At 29.9% G+C, this 20369-nt stretch overlaps 3 protein-coding genes across 5 annotated transcripts in view; 2 read left to right on the forward strand and 1 right to left on the reverse strand.

The window, feature by feature from the left end:
• LOC123004759 (probable G-protein coupled receptor B0563.6) overlaps positions 1-8345 on the reverse strand; it is a 62550-nt gene extending 54205 nt beyond the window's left edge. The window contains exon 1 of the mRNA XM_044398177.1: positions 8212-8345. The gene's annotated coding sequence lies outside the window, so the exon portion shown is untranslated. The remainder of the gene's footprint in view (positions 1-8211) is intronic.
• Positions 8346-9989: 1644 nt separating this feature from the next.
• On the forward strand, positions 9990-11710 carry LOC123005291 (proton-coupled amino acid transporter-like protein CG1139). Its single transcript, XM_044398975.1, has 9 exons — positions 9990-10081; positions 10131-10184; positions 10231-10381; positions 10433-10645; positions 10698-10970; positions 11017-11195; positions 11240-11412; positions 11458-11584; positions 11635-11710. Exons 1-9 carry the CDS (start codon positions 10059-10061, stop codon positions 11675-11677), a joined length of 1236 nt encoding a protein of 411 aa, XP_044254910.1. The 5' UTR covers positions 9990-10058; the 3' UTR covers positions 11678-11710.
• Positions 11711-13621: 1911 nt separating this feature from the next.
• Positions 13622-19580, forward strand: LOC123003818. Of its 3 annotated transcripts, none has more exons than XM_044396845.1 (4): positions 13622-15293; positions 18083-18205; positions 18255-19178; positions 19235-19580. In XM_044396845.1, exons 1-4 carry the CDS (start codon positions 13697-13699, stop codon positions 19507-19509), a joined length of 2919 nt encoding a protein of 972 aa, XP_044252780.1. In that variant the 5' UTR covers positions 13622-13696; the 3' UTR covers positions 19510-19580. The 3 variants fall into 3 exon arrangements, with proteins under 3 accessions (XP_044252780.1, XP_044252774.1, XP_044252767.1); XM_044396839.1 differs by having other exon boundaries at positions 13623-15293; positions 18083-18202; positions 19232-19580; XM_044396832.1 differs by having other exon boundaries at positions 13624-15293; positions 19232-19580.
• Positions 19581-20369: the final 789 nt, after the last annotated feature.

The raw sequence follows: 20369 nt of genomic DNA on the forward strand, positions 1-20369 counted from the left end.
TCATTGTGATACCCACGAGTAGTTTGGGAAACGAGCCACGCAGGAGCGAGTGTTACAAATGCACGAGTAACACAATGAGAGGTTGTAACACGCGTTTTTATACAATTTTTTCTATTGAACACTTTTTAAATTAAATTTATTATTATACTTGACATTTGACGTATGCAGTACTCAAAAATAGCTTAAACTGCATTAGTTTCGGTGAAATACGTTGAACTGCAACAATTTCTCACTCTCTTGATATTTTACAAATTTCCCTAACTTTTTGTGGGCAATGTGTAATTAACATAAGCAACAATAAGGTATCTTTTAATTTAGAGATATATAAGTTTTTGTTCATCAATAAAATAAAGTTGGCACTTAACATGGTTCAAATTTACTTTTTGTACAAAGTAAACAGAAAATTCATCTTGAGTCGTCACATTTTGTTCTGTGTAGATTGCAGAAATCGCTTTCAGTTCAGGCGAAGTGTATAAAAAAATGATATAAAATTTAAGACAATAATTTTGTATCACATTTTTATTAATTAATCTAAGTAATTAATATCTCAATAAAATAGCTATTTTAGCCTCGACAACTGTAATTTACATATTTTTGACAGCTACGGTAGCTCATTTTTATAATCTGTCACATTCCTGACCGCGAAAATAGTAGATTGTTTAACAAGTAAAAAAACAGAAGATTTGCTAGCGAGTGAAAAATGTTGCATTTTCACGAACTAGTTTTCTTATGAGTTGAACATGGAATTTTTTTGTACTCAATGAAAAAGTTTTAAATAAAGAAATTATTTTTTCGCTTTAATCAATGTTGTGCTTTGAGAAAACGTGTGTCATATGAATCTGTCAGATGAAGCTTTGTCCGAAATCTGAAATTTTAGCGGCAGAGAATTCAAAAATGTGCGACTGCCTTGCTAATGACTAATGAGTAAAGTGTGTTAACGATTAAAGTGACACTTTATTGACTTCTACTTATTAAAATAATTGTTTTTCATTGAAAAAATTCCAATTTTAAATGTTAATGCTGTTTTATGGCTTGCAGTAACATAAATTTTAAATTGACTTTAGTCAAAAACGGTAAATTTTGTCGAAACAACGCTAAAGACCTCTTTTTGAAAAAAACTATAGAATTTAGAATAATGAGACAATTGAGCTAATGACACTACGATTTCAAAAATAGTTATCACAAAAGTAAATTAAATTTGAGCCTTAAAATTTATTTATACAGGGTGCCCCAGCGAGTTGAAAAAAGCCATTAGTAACCTTGAAATAGTAAAATAATAGTTATTTATTCGACGAGTTTGAGTGTAAATCGGACTCTTTATTTCCGAGTGGATTTTTAAACCACGAGTGTAACGAGTGGTTTACCATCCACGAGGTGGAATAAAGCGTCCGATTTACACTCAAACGAGTGAAATACAACATTTTATTCTTCGAATTAGAGTCAATAAGGTTTAAAACAGTTGTCAAAACTTCCTTACACGGGAGAAAAACCGTAAATTTTGACAGTGTCGAAGAATATAAGAAATTAAATAGGACATTGACTAATCTAGTCGATCGCCTAAAATTATTTTCAACTATACAGCGTGTCTCCAAAATAAAATACAATACAAACTTGTGTTTTTTTTAATAGAACACCATAGGTTTCTTAGCGTTTTTGGATGTAGATTTTTATGACACTGTTTTTAAGTTAAATTTTCTTTTTTCTGGTTCAATAACTTTAAAATCGTCCATTCTGATTTGGTTGGAAGAAGTGTTGCATGGCAAAAAAATAAAAATAAAATAAAACATAAGACTTATAACATAGGTCTCAACAAAAAACTAAATTATTAAGTAACCAAAAAGATTTTTTTTAATCAAGTAAAAAAAAAGCCAGAACTCGCATCCCAGAGAAAAGTTTCAAGTAAGGTAAGATACCAGGAACATTTAAAATACGTAAAAAAATGTATTTGTCAAAAAATTTTGACATTTATTTTTTGACATTTGACATTTTTTTATATCTATTTAATCATACTGATGATCTTGTATATGTTTTATTACTATTATTTAGTAAATGGACAAAAATTTTGCCAATAAAAGCCACAAATAACATTGGACAGAATACAGTCAAAGTGCAAATTTTAAACCCTCATAACTTCGAAATTTTTATAGATAAAATTTTTTTAACATTTTTTACATGTTCCTGGTATCGTATTTTTCTCTGGGGCGCGAGTTCTGGCGCATCCTGTATAACATATAGGGGTCCCAGCAAGTTGAAAAAGTCCATTAGTGACTTTTAAATGGTAAAAGTAAAAAAAATATATAGGACATTGATAGATACTAATCTAGTCCATCGCCTAAAATTATTTTCAACTCAGAAATAAGTTACAATACAAACTTGTGTTTTTTTAAATGAAACACCATATGTTTTTTAGCGTTTTTGGATGTAGATTTCCGGGAAAATGTTTTTAAACTCAAGTTTTATTGGTCGATTTTGCTTAGTTTTAAAAATAAGACGGTTTTTTTGACGAAAACATGAACTTTTTAAAACTTTATTACACAAAAACTAAGACATCTAGAAATATTTTTTTTACTACCGCAAAGAAGATGTTACAAGCTATAAGGTTGTAAATTTTTTTTAGTGTGTTGCATTTGCAAAAACAAAAAAATTAAGGCGTTTGTTAAAAGTTCAATAACTTAAAAAATTTAAATGAAACACCCTATTTATTGTTTTTGTATTTAAAAGATTACTAAATTTTCTTTCTAAAATTATTTACTTTTAGGTGTTTATAATCAATAACTATTGTTAAATATAACGTTGAACATTAAAAAAAAATTACTATTGTATCAGTAGCCAAAAATGCACAGTTGCACAAGAGATGGAAGAAATATCACTTAATAATCACATTTGTGTTAAAATGAATCCATTATTCTTTATTTTTATAATAAAATAATTCTAATTTTAGTGTTTATAACGACTTTCATAATCTCTAGATAAATCAGCAGATAAGTGATTCGTGTTGGTATTTCTATGATTGCTATAGTATCAACAATGCTCAGATATTGATAGGCATTGTTGCTACAATTAATATTGAATGTTAAATATTTCATTTATGAATTCTAGACATTAAAAGTTTATTAATTTAGATAGACAATTTATCAATCTATTAGATGCAAAAATAAAAAATAAGGTGTTGTATTTAAATTTTTTAAGTTATTTGACTTTTAAGAAACTTCTTAATTTATTAATCTTTACACACGCAAAACACTAAATAATTGCTACAGCTATAAATTCTGTACTTTCTTCTTTGTAGAAGTAAGAAAAAAAATTTCAAGGTGTCTTATTTTTTGTGTAATACATTTTTAAAATGTGCATGTTTTCGTCAAAAAAAAACGTCTTATTTCTAAAACTAAGCGAAATCGACTAATAAAAATTTAGCGTAAAAACATTGTTTTAAAAGGCTACATCCAAAAATGCAAAGAAACATACGGTGTTTCATTTACAAAAACACAAGTTTGTATCGTAACTTATTTTTGGGACATGCTGTATGATTGAAAATTATTTTAGGTGATGCACTAGATTAGTATCAATCAATGTGATGCACAATTTTTTTAAAATTTTACCATTTAGGTCACTAATGAACTTTTTCAACTTGCTGGGACACCCTGTATAAACAACCCTTAAGCATTAAAAGGATTTATTAGTAGGAGTTTGGTTTTTATTACATTTACAATTTGTTTTTACATTAAAATATCGGGCGATCAAGATAATTTGTAATCGAGTCATCTTTGAATCCGAAAACGTATGTCTGTAAAATGACAAGTCGAAAGGTAAAATGGCATGATCAAAAAAGTGATGATTATAATACCTAAATTTATAATTTACCTTCAAAAAAGAACGGTCCTACTCGTATTATTATACGTGGGCGACTACTTCCAGCCCATTTTGACGTTATACCTTTCGACTTGTCATTTTATTTGACGTTTCATGTGCAGTTAGTTCAAAAATAGACATACGTTCTCGGATGCAAAGAAGACTCGATTACAAATTATCTTGATCGCTCGATATAAAAAAACAATATAATTATTTTATAAACAAAAAATTAATCATCATAATAGTTGTTACTAGTATAGAGCATATTCCATATCTGGTGGCGAACTGTCAGTGACAGAAAAGACACTTGGAGTGCGCCCACTTGGTTAAGATAAAAAAATACATGGGCGTACTTTTTTTCTCTAAAAATTTTGAAGACAAAGATTGTTAGGAATATCATTTTTGAAAATTCTTTTCATGCGTTAACAATTTAATAATTTGTTCATCATTCTTCAACTTATGTACGAGTACCTACTTATTATATTTTTTTAAAGAATAACAGTGGTTTTGAAATATTATTTCATACGACGCCTATAAACAATATTTTTTTTAATAGTAAACATATGTTTAGTGTCAATATTCAGTCATTTTTGACAATGTCAGTTCGCCACCAGATTTGGAAGAAGCTATATCAATAATAAGAGAATTTGTAATTGAGTCATTTTTTGGATCCGAAAACGTACAGTTGGAGACAAAATACTTTGGTCGTCAATGTCAGTTGAGTGACATTAAATTGTAAAGAATGCTTTAGGTCTGTTAACCTTATTTTTAGCTACTGTCAATAATAGTTGACAAGTTGTACGTATTTTTGATAGAAAGATATAATAGCTGTCATTAATTTGAAATTGTCATTCATTTTAACCTTAAAGCTTGAATTACTTTAAAGTGTCAGAAAAGTGACGACCAAAGTATTTTGACTCTAACTGTATGTCTATAAAATGTCAAGTAAAATGACAAGTCAAATGGCATGATCAAAAAGGTGATGCTTATAGATAATAACTAAATTTAGGTATAATTTACCTTCAAAAAAGAACGCTCCTACTATTATATACGTCGGCGATTAATTTCAGCCCATTTTGCCGTTTTATCTTACGTCATTTTATTTAACGTTTCCCATGAAATTAGTTCAAAAACAGACATACGTTCTCAGATGCAACGATGACTCGATTACAAATTATCTTGATCGCTCGATACTTACATTTTTTGATTACATTATTGGGGGCCCGCATCAATATCATACACTACGACACTGGTTAGGGCATACCAGAAACACTCCGCAAAATGGATCTATAAAGCCCAAGTCTGCTAAAATTGCTATGACAACATTTAAAAAAAGTCATCCCCTAGAGATCCATTTAGCGCGTTACCTGCTGTTCGTAAAGAAGTCATTTTTGAGAACAAATGCAAAAGAAACTATGTCATAAAGACATCATGGTTCTTCATTTGTTTGTTTATAGACTTATACATAATAAATTTATTATTTCTTTGCACCTGTGCTAGCTAATAATTTACCTTTTTGTTAACACAGTACTAAAATTACAAATTTCCTCTCTCGTTATTTATATTACTCTTTATTGATTCAGTATTGGGTTTAGCAGGAAATTAAATTTTTTCCAACGATGTGTACACAACTTAACTCCGATGCATGAAAATCAATAGAAAACACAAATACTCATGTTTTCACATAAAAATAATATCTATAGAAGGAAAATGTATAAAGTCATAGCATAAAATCAGGAACGTACGGTCCATGGAAGCAAAGCTTTTATTCAATAATAACAATCGAAGTAGAATTTATTCATTAAATATATGATTTCTATATTATTATTATTATAGTTGTTAAAATACAGAGTGTTAAAAAAAGATTGAAAATATTTAAGAAGATAAATAGTATGGACCAAAATAAACAAAAAAGTTTTAAAAAACATGGATCCCCAATGTACTAGAAGCTTCTCTTCTTTGTTTGAACAAATTGCAAATAAGTGTTTCAAAAAACGAATAATCTTCGATATCTCTTCGTTACTTTGCGGAGCCATGTTTATAAAGACTTTTTTGTTTATTGTGGTCCATACTATTACCTCCTTAATTTTTTTAACACCCTGTATACATCTTGACAAGTCATGACTATTATGCATATTAGTTAGAAACTGTCGTATTAGTCACAAGCTGAAGTTAGCTTTCTGTCATTAAATGTCACAAAATTTAATTTAATTTTTAATTTATAGCCATTAATATAACCAGAATAATTAAGCGATTTAGAACGATGCTAGGTGACGAGACTAGCCGAGTCACCTGCGCAGCGTCCGAGATGGTTTAAATCGCTAATATTTCAAGCTTTATAGTAACATCAACTTTTCTTGTTAATACTGTTGGAAACATTTTAGATTTGCAAGATAAATAGGTAGATACAAGGGACAATATGTCAAATTCGGTGTCAAAAACTGAAAGATCAATGTAATGTAGGTATAGTCGTTTTCATAATAATATGCATAAAAAAAAGACGTTGAAAGGAATCATATTAAGTTGGCAACCATGCAAAAATTCAAACAATCTTAGCCTCAATTCTCCCTATAAATGTGTACCTCAGTTTTTGAGAAAGCAAAAAATAATCAAAGCTAACAACGTAATTAGCATAGGGTGGCCAACAAACATGATTAAATTTGTTCTGAATGACATTATTGACACTGTTTGTGTGAAGCGATCTTTAAATTAAAGATGCTTTTAGAATTCTACAACCTACTTGATGCACATTAATATGAAAAAGAGTATAAATATATTATGAGTTTGTATCTAACCTAAAATGTCTTGTATCGAACGTATTAAACGAACATAATGATAATGATACGATAATGTAAATTTTTTTGTAGTGGTCATAGAAAAAGTATAGTATGTAACATGTGTATAAACTTCGTTTTATTAAACACTCGCTCCGCTCATGCCTAATAAACTCATGTCTAAAGTGGTGTTTATAGCACTGGTTACATAATATACTATTATTATTATTATAAATGTGTCTGAAGACTGTTGTTTTTAAAAAATTCATGCACGTAATGCGTGAAACACATATTTCCATAGTTGTCATTTTTCTGTTAATTTGACGTTTACAGGTTAGGAAGCCAAAAAACCACTTGTGACTATAATTTTGCAAAATTAATAAAAGAAAAATGTCTTTTTACGGAATCTTAAACTTAAGATTTAATCTATTGATTTTAAAATTTTTGTGTTTTTTAAAACCATCATTTGTAACTTCCAGTTCGTTATGCACATTTGGCACAATTATGATTTGGTTGTTTATTATTTTGTCAAAAATAGAGATATCATTAGCAAAATTTTTATCGTTAAAACGAAAATAAAATACGTGATACAATTTAATGATACGGATTGTTACTACATTCAATTGTATTGTAACTTATTTTTGGGACACGCTGTATAGTTGAAAAATGTTTCAGGCAATGCGCACTTCCGGACACGAAATTTTGGATGATTTGTCATCCAATTTACATAAAAATGTAAAACTTGCTTTAAGTGCATCTAATCTCACGTAATTTTGATCCTGACAGCGAGAAAAAAAAGACAATAAATTAAAATAATTTATTAAGCTATACAGGTGCGCCAGAACTCGCGCCCCAGAGATAAATGCCATATAAAGTAAAATACCAGGAACATGGAAAAAATGTTAAAAAAATTTTATCTATAAAAATTTCGAAGTTATGAGAGTTTAAATTTTGCACTCTGACCCTATTTATTTTTGTTGGAAAAATATTTTTTTTGTGTTTTTGTTACAGGCTATAGGAGAGGAAACAAAGAAGCTGTAGCCGAAATTGTAACTCTGTTTAATGTTATTTGTTGCTTTTATTGGCAAAATTTTTGTACCTTTACTAAATAATTGTATCAGTATCATTAAATAGACATAACAAAATGTCAATGTCAAAAAAACAAATGTCAAAATGTTTTGACAGAGAATTTTTTATCTTACCTGAATTTTTTCACCGGGGCGCGAGTTCTGGCGCACCCTGTATAAAAAAATCTTAAAATGAAAAAAACTAAGTTTAGTTAAGTTTTGTATCGGAAAATCGACGCCAAAAATAAATTTCAACTAAAACTTTCAAATTTTAGTTTCAAACGTCAATCATAATGACAATAAAGCGTGGCTTGCATTAACATTTTTTAAATTAACATAAAAATGTCCAATATCCCCTATCCTCAATTGTACCTATCTATCAATTTTCTACATAATATTTAAAAGTCAGTAATATTGCATTTTACCAACTCGCTGAGATATTCTGTATTATGTTTCGATGTAGAGGTAATAACACCAAAAATAATAATGTTTTGAATCAAATATTTAAATAAGAGACTCACCACTGCCTAATTAAATAACCAAATTATTTCATTTGTGTCATGATTAACGGAAAATAATTCCCGAGGGTAATTGCTAGTGGAAAACCACTTTGTTAAAACAAATAAAATTATAAAAATCGAATTGTACATTCGCGTCGGCACCACCAAATCAACCGTCGTTTACGGCGCTACTACTTCAAAGCAATTCCGCGTTCTTCAGCCAACTCTAAAACCCTAAACACGCGCACTACGCTTTACGCTGCACACAGTATCAGTATTATTACGTATTTACTCTTGGCGGATGCGCCCAACACTACTCGTATCTGAGACGGATTAGTCATTTACAGCCTCCAGACTGAGTATTTTTGAAATCAAAAAATTTATTGTAATTTATTGTATTGTAATGTGACTTTTCTAATCTTGAAGGAGGTTGGAAAGTGACTCATTATTGACCTATTACCTACCTCTATTACTACCCTCGTTTTGTTGTCCTACTATTAAGGCTCCAGACCCCCTGAAAGCTGGCGTATACCTATTACATGTAAATTTATTTCATTGTTTTTAGCCGCAAATTTGGATTTGAAGAGTTTCTTGATGTTTGTAGTGTTTCTTTAAAGGTAAATGGAGACCAGGGAAATATTCCCGCTTTAAATAAGTTAATAGATATTTTTTTATTGAATAAAATGTGAAAATTTTAATTATTAAGATTTTTTGATAACGGTATACCGTATTGAATTAAAAAAAAACAGTTTATAGGTAATTTAAAAATACAGTGCCCTGATATAATGCGAATTTGATAACTGTTCTTGATTCTTTGATATAAAGCAAAAATTAAATTGAAAGTAGGCAACCAATAATACACGATTTTCTGTACCTGGAGCATAATTTATGACAGGCCGGGCCGCACCGCAGGGTGTAACCCACAACATGATGGTTTTATTGCGTTTGTTCAAAGCAAAGTTATGCATTTGAACCCCTCAATAAGAGAATTGTTAGTTCATTTCAAAACTTCAATTTTTTTATTATTCATCTATTTAAAAATAAATTAAAAAAATAGATAGGTTTAATATAAAGGCACTAAGACCAATACGTAAACCTAAAAAATAAAAAATTAAAATATAATATTTATATTAATTTTACTGAGGACGGTTTTTGCTTAGGGATTATTATATGAGTTGAGTTGAGTCTTTACGGACAGCTCTAATTAGTCAAATTAATTTTGTGTTAAAAACGATTCTAGGTATTTATGGTGAGACACATATTATGTTTATCGTTATTGTGTTATGTGTATTATTTAACCCTTAACTGTTTTGGTGGGGTAAAATTTGAGCCTAAACTTATAATGACAGTAAAAAGACAATTAACTTATTTTTCACGTTTAGCGGAATTTCTTCGGGTTCCTTATTTTCTTCCGTTTCTACGTTTAAATTAGCCCCTATATTTTCTTCATCTTCTTCATTGTTTTTATTCTCTTCACCTCCTTTGTTTCATGATTTATTATTATTTTATTATTTCGTAGTTTCATTATTATTTTTAATTTTTTTTTGTATAATAAAATTTAAAATATTTTTTTATTTTTATTACAATTATTTATATTTGCTTAATTACATATTACTTGTAACCTAGTTATAATAAATTAATAATAAAGTTATTTTGTCATTTGATATTACAAAATAACAAATAGAATTCAATTAAACACAAATAGAGCAAATTGAGATTAAGAGACATTTCTTCGAAGTTTTTTTTAATCCAACTTTAAAAACTTAAATTTACCAGATTTTCGAAATTTACTGTCAATCATTACGACTTATTAAATAGTGAAAATTTTGAAATGTGACACTTCATAAATCTTTTTGATAAAATTTATCATGGAATCTCAAGAAACAACAAGGTAAGTTAGTAAAAACGTCATTAAAAATTAGAAATGACATTCTTTCTAGACCTTTTCTTGTAGTACGTGGTGATAATGTAACAGGAGTCAAAAAACCAACACAGTTAGTTAGTATTTTTTACAATGATGAATAATAAGAATTTTTTTAGTTATTTGGAAACGCTAACACACGCAATAAAAGGATATGTTGGTTCAGGAATTTTTGCAATGGGTGCTGGTTTCATGAACAGTGGAATACTTTTAGGCCCACTCTTATTAATATTCATAGCTTTAGTCAATTTGCATTGCCAACATATACTGGCAATGATTGGTATAAAAACAACATTCTAATTTGTAAAATTTTATTTTCAGATTAAGGCAATTATTAAAATTACCGAAAAAGAAACGGTTCCTGTTTTACCAAGTTTTGCTGAAACGGTTCAATACACTTTTGAAGATTGTGATTCCACTTGGTTGAAGAAACATTCAAAGACTTTTGGAAGCACCACTGATGTGTTTCTAATTCTTGCAGAGTATGGATATTGCGTCGTCTACTTCATTTTTGTTTCAAAACATCTTGGTGAAGTAATTTATCTATCACCTGAAATCATGAATAATGCAGACTTTTCACTTACAGATCGCTGAAGCTTACCACTGGAAGCAAAACTACCGTGTGATTCTTGCCCTTATTTTACTACCCATGTGGCTCTCAACTTTTCTAGGAAATTTGAAACTGTTAACTCCAGTGTCTTTCTTAGCAAATCTTATCATGTGGGTTGGAATTGTGTTAGTTTTGTATTATTCAATGGTAAATTTGGATGTGAAAACTCAACGAAATTTAGTAACTCACATTGAGAAACTTCCTCTCTTTTTTGGGATTGTCTTATTTGCAGTGGGCGGAATTACCTTTGTAAAAATTTTGGGTTGTTTACCAGTTTTTTAATTTTTTTACACAGATTGTACCATTACGAATGGAAATGAAAAATCCGGATTCCTTCACAAATATTTGTGGTGTTTTAAATGTGGCAATGACAGTAGTCGTATCTTTGTATTTGCTTGTTGGAATTTTTAGCTACTGGATGTGGGGAGATGAAGTAAAAGGAAGTGCTTTTCTTAATTTACCACAAGAAGAAGGGTATTTTCTTGTCATAACTATCAATGTTTTACTTGCTTTTTCAGTCTAGCTATTGCTACAAAAATTTTAATATCTATTGGAGTGATGTTTACTTTTGCTTTGCACATGTATATTCCTTTTGAAATTGCTTTTCCGAGATTTTACAAAAAATGGGGACCTTTCAATCATCCAACTTTGATAATAAATGTCTACAGATCAGTGGCTGTTCTCATAACTTGTATGATTAATTTTTTAATTTTTTTTTTGTATTTTTTCTTTTCAGATGCAATAGCTAATATCAGTGCAAATTTGGCATCTTTTATTTCACTGATTGGAGCATTGACTGGATCTTTTTTAGCATTATTAGTGCCAGCAATGCTTGATTTGGCAATGAAATGTGGATCATTGACGTATTTTACTGTCTTCAAGGATGTGTTCATAATTATTTTGGCCTTTGCAGGAGCAATCACCGGCTCAGTATTATCAATTATGGATATTATTAAAGACTACACGAAAGAAAATGAGTGAAATAAAAAATTAGCAATTTTTGTTTTTTTTTTCTTGAAAAAGTTTTTTTTTTGATTGATTAACTTTTTGATTAAATTTGTTGTTACATTGTTTCTACAAGTTGCAAAAATTCATTTATTATTCGACGAATTTCTGCTTTTTTTAACGATTGAGGAGGTTTTCGGGGAGTGTTTAATCAAGGATGAAAACATTGCCATCTTCGCACTTATTAAAATTAGGGAAATATAAATATTGTGTCAAAACGAAGTTTTTAGCACAAAAACGTGTTAGAAGGCTAAAAAATAACCCAAATTCTTGGTCCAATTTTGTGATTTTTCCACTTGTTTTAACAAAATTTTACAAAAACATCGCTAAGGCACGTGATAAAACGATCAAAAAAGACATTTTAGTTCAAAAACGTGCCTACAAGTTTGTAATAAGCAAAAGTAACACTGTTTTCTATAAGTTTTGCAGTTTTTTCAATTTACGTACGATAATATCAATTTCGAAACATTTTAAAAAAAGTTTTTGTTTTAAAAACGTGCTTAAACCTCCGAAAAAAGCAAAAATAACACCATTTTCAGACTAATTCTGTGATTTTTCAACTTGTCTTTAACGAAATTTTGCAAAATAATTGCGTTCACGAAACGTGATAAAAAAGAGCAAAAAAATGTTTGGTTTAATTTTGTGATTTTTCGATTTCGTTTTTAGCAAAATTTTGCAAAAAGCTTCTGAGGTTTTATTTCAAATCATACTCAAAAGTTTGAAATAAGTAAAAATAATACCATTTTTTTACTTATGTCCTTTTTGATCAACTTTTCATATACTATATCGGGTGAAATAAACTAAATCATATAATTTTTGATTTATTTTTGTGTTGTTTAGGCATATTTCGACAAAATCTTGCAAAATATATGAACTTTTGGTTAAAACAAGCTAAGGTAACATCAATTTCGATCTAATTTGTTAATGTTTAATTCAGTTAATACTTTTTTGTAATTTTGTTTTTATTTCAAAAACACAATTACACGTGAAAAAGATACAAATAACACCAATTTTGGCTTCATTTGGTAACTTCTTGGCTAGTTTTAAAGGAAACTTTACAAAATAATTGTGTTTCTGTCTAAAAAAACGTGCTAAAAAACTCGACAAAAGCAAAAATAACACCATTTTCGGAGAAATTCTGTGATTTTTCAACTTGTCTTTAACGAAATTTTGCGTTCATGGTTGAGAAACGTGATAAGAAACGCTCAAAAAAGCAAATAAATGTTTTTCATTTAATTTTGTGATTTTTGTTTTTTTTTAAATTTCGAAAAAAGCTTTTGAGATTTTATTTCAAATCGTACTCGAAAGTTTGAAATAAGTAAAAATACTAAAAAAACAAGTTATGCGTTTTTTGGCTTATCAACTTTCCAGATAATTCGAGTGAAATAAACAAAATCACTTTTGATTTATTTTTGTATTTTTTTAGGTATATTTCGACAAAATCTTGCAAAATAAATAAACCTCTGGTTAAAACAAGCTAAGGTAATATCAATTTTGATCTAATATGGTAATGTTAAAGTCAGTTAATGCTTTTTTAAAAATTTTTTTATTTAAAAAATGTACATATGGAAAAAACACAAATAACACCATTTTTGACTTCATTTGGTAAATTCTTGGCTAGTTTTAAAGAAAATTTTTCAAAACAATTGCGTTTCTTTGTACGTTTCAGCACGCCTTTAAGTCAAAAACTTAGTTTTTTCGAAAGATTTTAGTAAAATGTACCACGAAATTCCTCTAGTCTTTCTAAACTAATTTACCTTGTCAAAATGTTTTCAAAATCATTAATACCATTTGTAGAAAATTAAAAAACAATTTTTGCCTTTCGGTTGGACACTATTTCCCTAAAAAGGAAGCTTGGAAAAGTGGACGAATTTCCGTGGTATAAATTTTAAAATAGGAAAACGGTAGAAAACAAAAGATCATCCCTTTGTCATGAAACTGAAATATGTCAAAATTTTTGTGAATTTTTAATGTCCAACACATTTTCCAACACAAAATTGAAAATGGCGAAACAACAAGAATTTTGGGAAACTCTCAAATTAAAGTATGAAGAAAAAAATCGCACTCTTCAACAAAAAGAACAAGAATTACGCCTCAAATTAGAAGCAATGGATGCAATAATTTCCAAAAATGAAAAACCCAAAGACACACTTTCGTTAAAAGAAGCCGAACACATTTTTGGAGCTTGTACTTGTCCACCACCACAAGACAAAGGCGGATTTTTCAAATGTGTTTTTTCGATTTTTGGCTCTTCTAAACCAAAAAACACCCCCCCAACCCCATCACCAACCCCAACAAGCCAGTCATCCCCTCGTGCTCCTCAAGATGTCCCAACAAAGGAAATCACAGGATCACAATGCATCAGAAGTGAAAGGGTAACAGCAAGAACTGTCATTGACCAAAGTAGAAATGAAAATTGTATGTGCAATCCTTGTCAACTAGACCATCCTCCTGAAGGAAGCCCCAAATACCCCAAATCAGGTACCAAAGACTGCAATTGTAGCATTTGCAGCAGTAGTTTCTCGTCAATGGTACCAACAGACCTGAAAAATGAAGGCTGTAATTGTGACATTTCAAACGTCGATGACTGTATTTGCACACAAGAAGAACCAAAAGCTTCACCACCAAATGGAGGTCTAAGTCTTGGTTCCCCAAGCAAATTATCCCTGAAATCAATGGATCTTTTTTACATTCAAAACATTCATGATTTAGCCTCACAACAGAAGAAATTGCTACATGATATTAAAGATTTAGAACAAAAAAATAAAATCTATGATGATGTTTTCGACCAATACAAGAACATTGATTTCTCCACGAAAGTACCTCAAGCTTCGGCTTGTTGCCCTTGCAACGACTCTTCTCCCTCCCAATCTGATCAAAAAACCAACGCTGAGTTAAAATTAGAAAACTTCTTACTGAAAAACGAACTGAAAGATATGAGATTGGAAGTTCGTCAGTACTTAGAACGAATGGAAGGCCCCATGCAATTTAAAATCGAAACTGAACGATACAAATGTTTCCAATTGGAGCAAAAACTAGAAGAAGCCCAAAAAGAACAAGCCCAACTTCAAGAATTCTACCAAAAAGAAATCAACTCTCTTAAAATGCAATTATGTACCGCAAACACCAACATCTACAATTTAACAACTACAAATGAACAACTTGTTGAAACACTTCAAGCATTCCAAAACAAATGTGCAAAACTAGAAGAAGACTTAATTCGGCAGAAAATCAGCGAAGCTGAAACAATTAAAAGTCTTCAAGATGCTTTAAATGCCCAAATCAATGCAAATGTGCAAAAGGACGAATGTGATTTACATCAAATTGCGAGAGAATTGAGCAAAATTCTAAAAGAGTGTGAACCATGTGGGGAATGTCTTTCACTTCCGGAGGATTTAACAGCTGCGGCGAAATTACTCAAGAGTCTCACTGATATCATTGAAAATAAGATTCCAAAAGAAGAGGAACAAACTAGACCATTAACAAATAAAGTTGGTACTGAAGCTGCAGAAGAACCAATGAAAGGGGTTGATCCGGTGGAATTGCTAATGACTCAAGCAGAAACTGGTGAGTTTTTGAATCTTAGACAATGTTTAGGTGCTGTTGTGATTGAAGACAACGTTGCACCAGGTGTCCATTTCAAATGTTTAAGCTAAAAACCCAGTTTTTTGAGATTAGGTCAAAGATACATAATTTTTTCCCTTTTTTTAGCTTGTTTTTCAGCCGGAAACACAATTTTTGTAAAAAGTAACAGCCAAAAATCACATAATCATGTTATTTTTACTTTTTCCACATAGAACTCCGTTTTTGAGCTAAGAATTTATTTTTGTTTTTCTGTGAAATACGCAATTATTTCACAAAATTTCGTCAAAAACAATCGGAAAAAGTCAAAATCGGTGCTATTTTTGACTGTTTTGAAAGTTTAAGTACACTATGAGCAAAGCCTCAGGAAAACAAATCGAAAAATTACACATTTACGACAAAAACAACATTATTTTGCCTTCTTTGAGAGTTTTAACGAGTCTTTAAGTTAAAAACTCAGTTTTTTGAGAGGTGTTTTGGAAAAAAATACCTGAAAATTACATCATTAGGATAAAATTAACATCATCTTACAAAATTAGGTTATGATTATTATGTTATTTTTTAGTTTTTAAAAGTTTTAACTCTGTTTTTAAGGCAAAAACTTGTTTAATTTCTTTAAACTAAATCTACAAATTACCAAATAAGACAAAAATAACATTATTTTTGCTCTTTTCAAGTGTTTTAGAAGGATTTTTAGCAACAAACGCAATTATTTCACACAATTTTGTCAAAAATAATTCAAAAACATTGCTATTTTTGTCTTTTTAAACATTTGGCTTACTTTTTCGAAATAATTTATTTACACAGGCCCAAAAATTTGTACCATTTTCCAACCAGAAACATAATTTGCAACATTTTCTAAAAAATAAGCCAAAAAAACACTATTTCTTTTTCTTTTTAGAATTTCAACGTTTTTTAACCAGAAAAAAAAATCACAAAATTAGGTTAAAAATTAAGTATGTTGTTTTTACCTTTTCCCAATTATTGAATCCCATTTTTGAGCTAAAAATTTGTTTTTCGAAAAATTCCGTTAAACCAAATGTCGAAAATGGTGCTATTTTTGATTTTTTTAGGTATACTCTTGAATAAAAACCACAGTTTCGAAAAACCAGATCAAAAAATCATAAAATTAGGTCAAAAACTATATATTATTTTGTCTTCTTTGTACGTTTCAGCACGTCTTTAAGTCAAAAACTTAGTTTTTTTCGAGAAGTTCTGTTAACATACCTATACCGCAAAATTACAAAATTAAACCAAAAATAACATCATTTTTGCCTTTTATGTGTGTTTTACCATGATTTTCATTCGGAAACGCAGTTTTTAACAAAAACCACAAAATTATTAGGTTATGAATTTTGTATTTTTTAGTTTTTTTTTTTTTAAAGATTTAACTCTGTTTTTTGAGGAAAAAACTTGTTTTTCGCGAAATTTATTTAAACTAAATCACAAAATTACCGCATAAGTCAAAAATAACATTACTTTTGCTCTTTCAAGTGTTTTAGAAGGTTTTTTTTGGAAAAAAACGCAATTATTTCACAAAATTTCGTCAAAAATACTCCGAAAACATTTTCAAATTGAGTCGAAAATGGTGCTGTTTTTGTCATTTACCAAACACATTTCTGAGCAAAGAAGTCACTTTCTCGAAATAATTTTATTAATTTCGTCAAAAAAAGGCGAAAAAAACCCTAGTTTTTTTAGGCATTTCAGCATGTTTTTTAGCCAGACAAAAATCACAAAAATTATGTTAAAAATTATGTTATTTTTTCGTTTCCCAATTATTTAATTCCGTTTTTGAGCCAAAACTTGTTTTTCGAAAAATTCCGCTAAACCAAAGGAAAACATTACCAAATTTGGTCACAAATAGCATTTCCAATAATTACAATTGAGTCGAAAATGGTGTAATTTTTGACTTTTTCAAGCGTTTAAGTATACATTTGAGCTAAAACCCCAGTTTTGGAAAAACAGATGAAAAAATCATAAAATTAAGTCAAAAACTACATTATTTAGTCTTCTTTGTACGTTTCAGCACGTCTTTAAGTCAAAAACTTAGTTTTTTCGAAAGATTTTAGTAAAATATACCGCAAAATTACAAAATTAAACCAAAAATGACATCATATCTGCTTTTTGTATGTGTTTTAGTATGGTTTTCAGCCGAGCATCAAAAAGTAATCGAAAAATCACTAAATTAGGTCATAAGTGGCGCTGTTTTTGCCATTTTACGGATCTAACTGCGTTTTTGACTTGAAAATTTAGTTTTGTCGCAAGATTTTTGCTAAACCAAACCAAAAAATTACCAAATCTGATAAAGAATCGCATCATTTTTGCCCTTTTCAAATGTTTTTAAACGTTTTTATGCGAAAAAATTTCGAGTCAAAAATGGTGCTTTTTTTGACTTTTGTTTTGTTTGAGAATATTTTTGACATAGAATCCAAGTTTTCTTCGCAATGTTTCTGAAAAACAAATCTAAAAATCACAAAATTAGGTCAAAAACAACGTTATTTTAATTTGTTTGTTAAAAGTAAGTTTTCAAAAAGATTGTGAAAAAATTACAAAATTGTTTTAGATGATTTTCAATCGGAAACGCATATTTTATCAGAAATCAGCCGAAAAATCACCAAATTACGTGAAAAATGTTGTTATCTTTGCCATGTTCAAGTATTCAGCTGCGTTTTTGGCCTAAAACCTTAGTTTTTTGCTAAACCAAACCAAACATTTCCTAGTTTAGAACAAAACTACATTATTTTTGCCATTTTTGAACATATTTAGATGTTTAGGTGCTGTTCCGGTTGAAGAAGACGTTGCACCAGGTGAGCCAGATGAAGGAAAAGTTGCACCAAGTGAGTCACAAAATGAAGAAAATATTTCCCCACCAGTTAAACCCGAGTCAAGGAAGAGTAGTAAGTGTTTTCATCAAACTAACTAATTCTTTATCGATCACCTCTTTAGGTTTGGAAGAAAAATCTCAAAAAAGTGTTGTAATTACTGAACCTATAGCATTCGTAGCCGAAGAGGAGCCTCCTGACACTCCCAACCAACCAACAAAATCAAAAACTTCTTGTAAATGTGTCAAGTCGAAAAAATCATCAGAAGTTGATCAAATTTGGCCCAAATCTGAAGGGCCTGTTGTAATGAAAGACAGCAGTGTAATGGAAACGGCAGTAGTACCAACTAAAAAGAAATGTAATTGTCATGTAACTAAAAAATCACCACAAGTTACACCAACTGCTAGTAAAAAATCTTGTAAATGTAACAAGAAATCATCAGGACATGCTGGAGAACCTGCTGGTCAGACTGTCGCCGTGGCAGGTCCTGTATGGCCATCGACTTCAGAACGTTTCAAACTTGCACATCAAGTGGTCGCTTCAAGAAGTAAAGAACTGTTGAAATCTGAAACTTCAGTCAAATGTTTGAAAGTGAAAGAGAACTTTCCTTTTGACATTGATACTCAAGTTGATGTGTTGAATAGACCTCCAGATGGTGTTCATGTCACTACAACTATTACTAATTCTGGTACTTTAGAAGTGATTACTGAAGGACCAGAAGGTGTGATTGAAACAACTCTAATTTACACTAATTCCGGAAATGTGGAAGTGGTTACTGAAATTCAGGAGTATAAAGGAAAAGGGAAAACTTGTAACAGAAATAGAATCAAAACACCAGCTGTTGGAGGAGGAGGAGGAGGAGGAGCTTTGGCGATTGAAGCTCCAGTTGATGAAACTCCAGTTTCAAGTTCAGTCTCAGAACCGGGGAAACCCTCCACTGGTGATACAACGACTATTGATGCGTCAAAAAGTGGCCCAATTATCAACCCCAACTGTCAATGTAAACAATGTCCAGTTTTGGAATTAATGGGGGCTAAAACGGGGGAAGGTATTTTGTAAGTGAAGAGAAAACACGCACAGCTAACAATTTCATTTTTTCAGAAGTAGTCAAAAATGAAATTCTTGATCAGCAGATATCACAAACACCAAGAGTTGAAGATGTTCCTGAAACGCCAACTGAAACAGCACCCGTAGTTGAAGATGTTCCTGAAACTCCTGAAAATATTGTTGCGACAATTGAAGCAACTCAGGTTGAGACTGAGGGTGCTGCTGATGTGCCTGATTCCCAGGTTGTGAAGAGTTTGTCTTTGTCTTTGCATGTGGAAAATGAGAGCAATCTTGAAAAGATAACACCAAATGAAGAACCCAACGAATCTTAATAAAATTAGAGTGTTCATAGTTTGTTGTATTAAATAATGAATGTTTTTTCAATACAATTTCTATTTATTTATTTTGCCTTTGCTTTAATTACTGCACAATAAAAACTGTTTGTTGATATTTAGAAAATTAAGTCAAAATTTTGGTGTAAGAAAACAAAATACTATATTATCTAAAAGAAAAGAAGAGTTGAAAAATTTTGAAACAAATTGAACACCAAATTGAGTAAAAATTTAAACGCTGAATTTCGTTAAATAGGCCAAAAAAACCACCAAATTTGTTCGGAAGTAAAATTTTTTATTGAAAAATCACAAAATTAAGCCGAAAATAACATATTTTTTCCTGTTTTGAGGAGTTAAGAATGTTTTTTCGGTCGGAAACGCATTTTTTGTAAAAAAAAAAACAGAAAAAAATCACAAAATTTCTTAATAAAATAAGAGTGTTCATAGTTTGTTGTATTAAATAATGAATGTTTTTTTTAATACAATTTCTATTTATTTATTTTGCCTTTGCTTTATTTATTGCACAATAAAAACTGTTTATTGATATTTAGAAAATTAAGTCAAAATTTTGGTGGAAGAAAACAAAATACTATATTAAAAGACGAGTTACAAGAGTTGAAAAATTTCGAAACAAATGGAACACCAAATTGAGTGAAAATGGTGCTATTTTTGTCTCTTTAAACGTTGAACTTCATTAAATAGGCCAAATAACCACCAAATTTGTTCGGAAGTAAAAATTTTTTGCTTTTTTGAACATTTTAAAAAAATTCTCAGCTAGCAGCAACATTTCGTCAAAAATAAGTCAAATGTTTCAGCACAATTTTAACCTAAAAACCCAGTTTTTTTGGAAGATTTTGGGA

Source organism: Tribolium madens, unplaced genomic scaffold, assembly GCF_015345945.1.
Source record: "Tribolium madens isolate multiple individuals breed KSU strain unplaced genomic scaffold, Tmad_KSU_1.1 Scaffold_11;HRSCAF=98;Tcas5.2_LG3b, whole genome shotgun sequence".
NCBI classification, from domain to species: Eukaryota; Metazoa; Arthropoda; class Insecta; order Coleoptera; family Tenebrionidae; genus Tribolium; species Tribolium madens.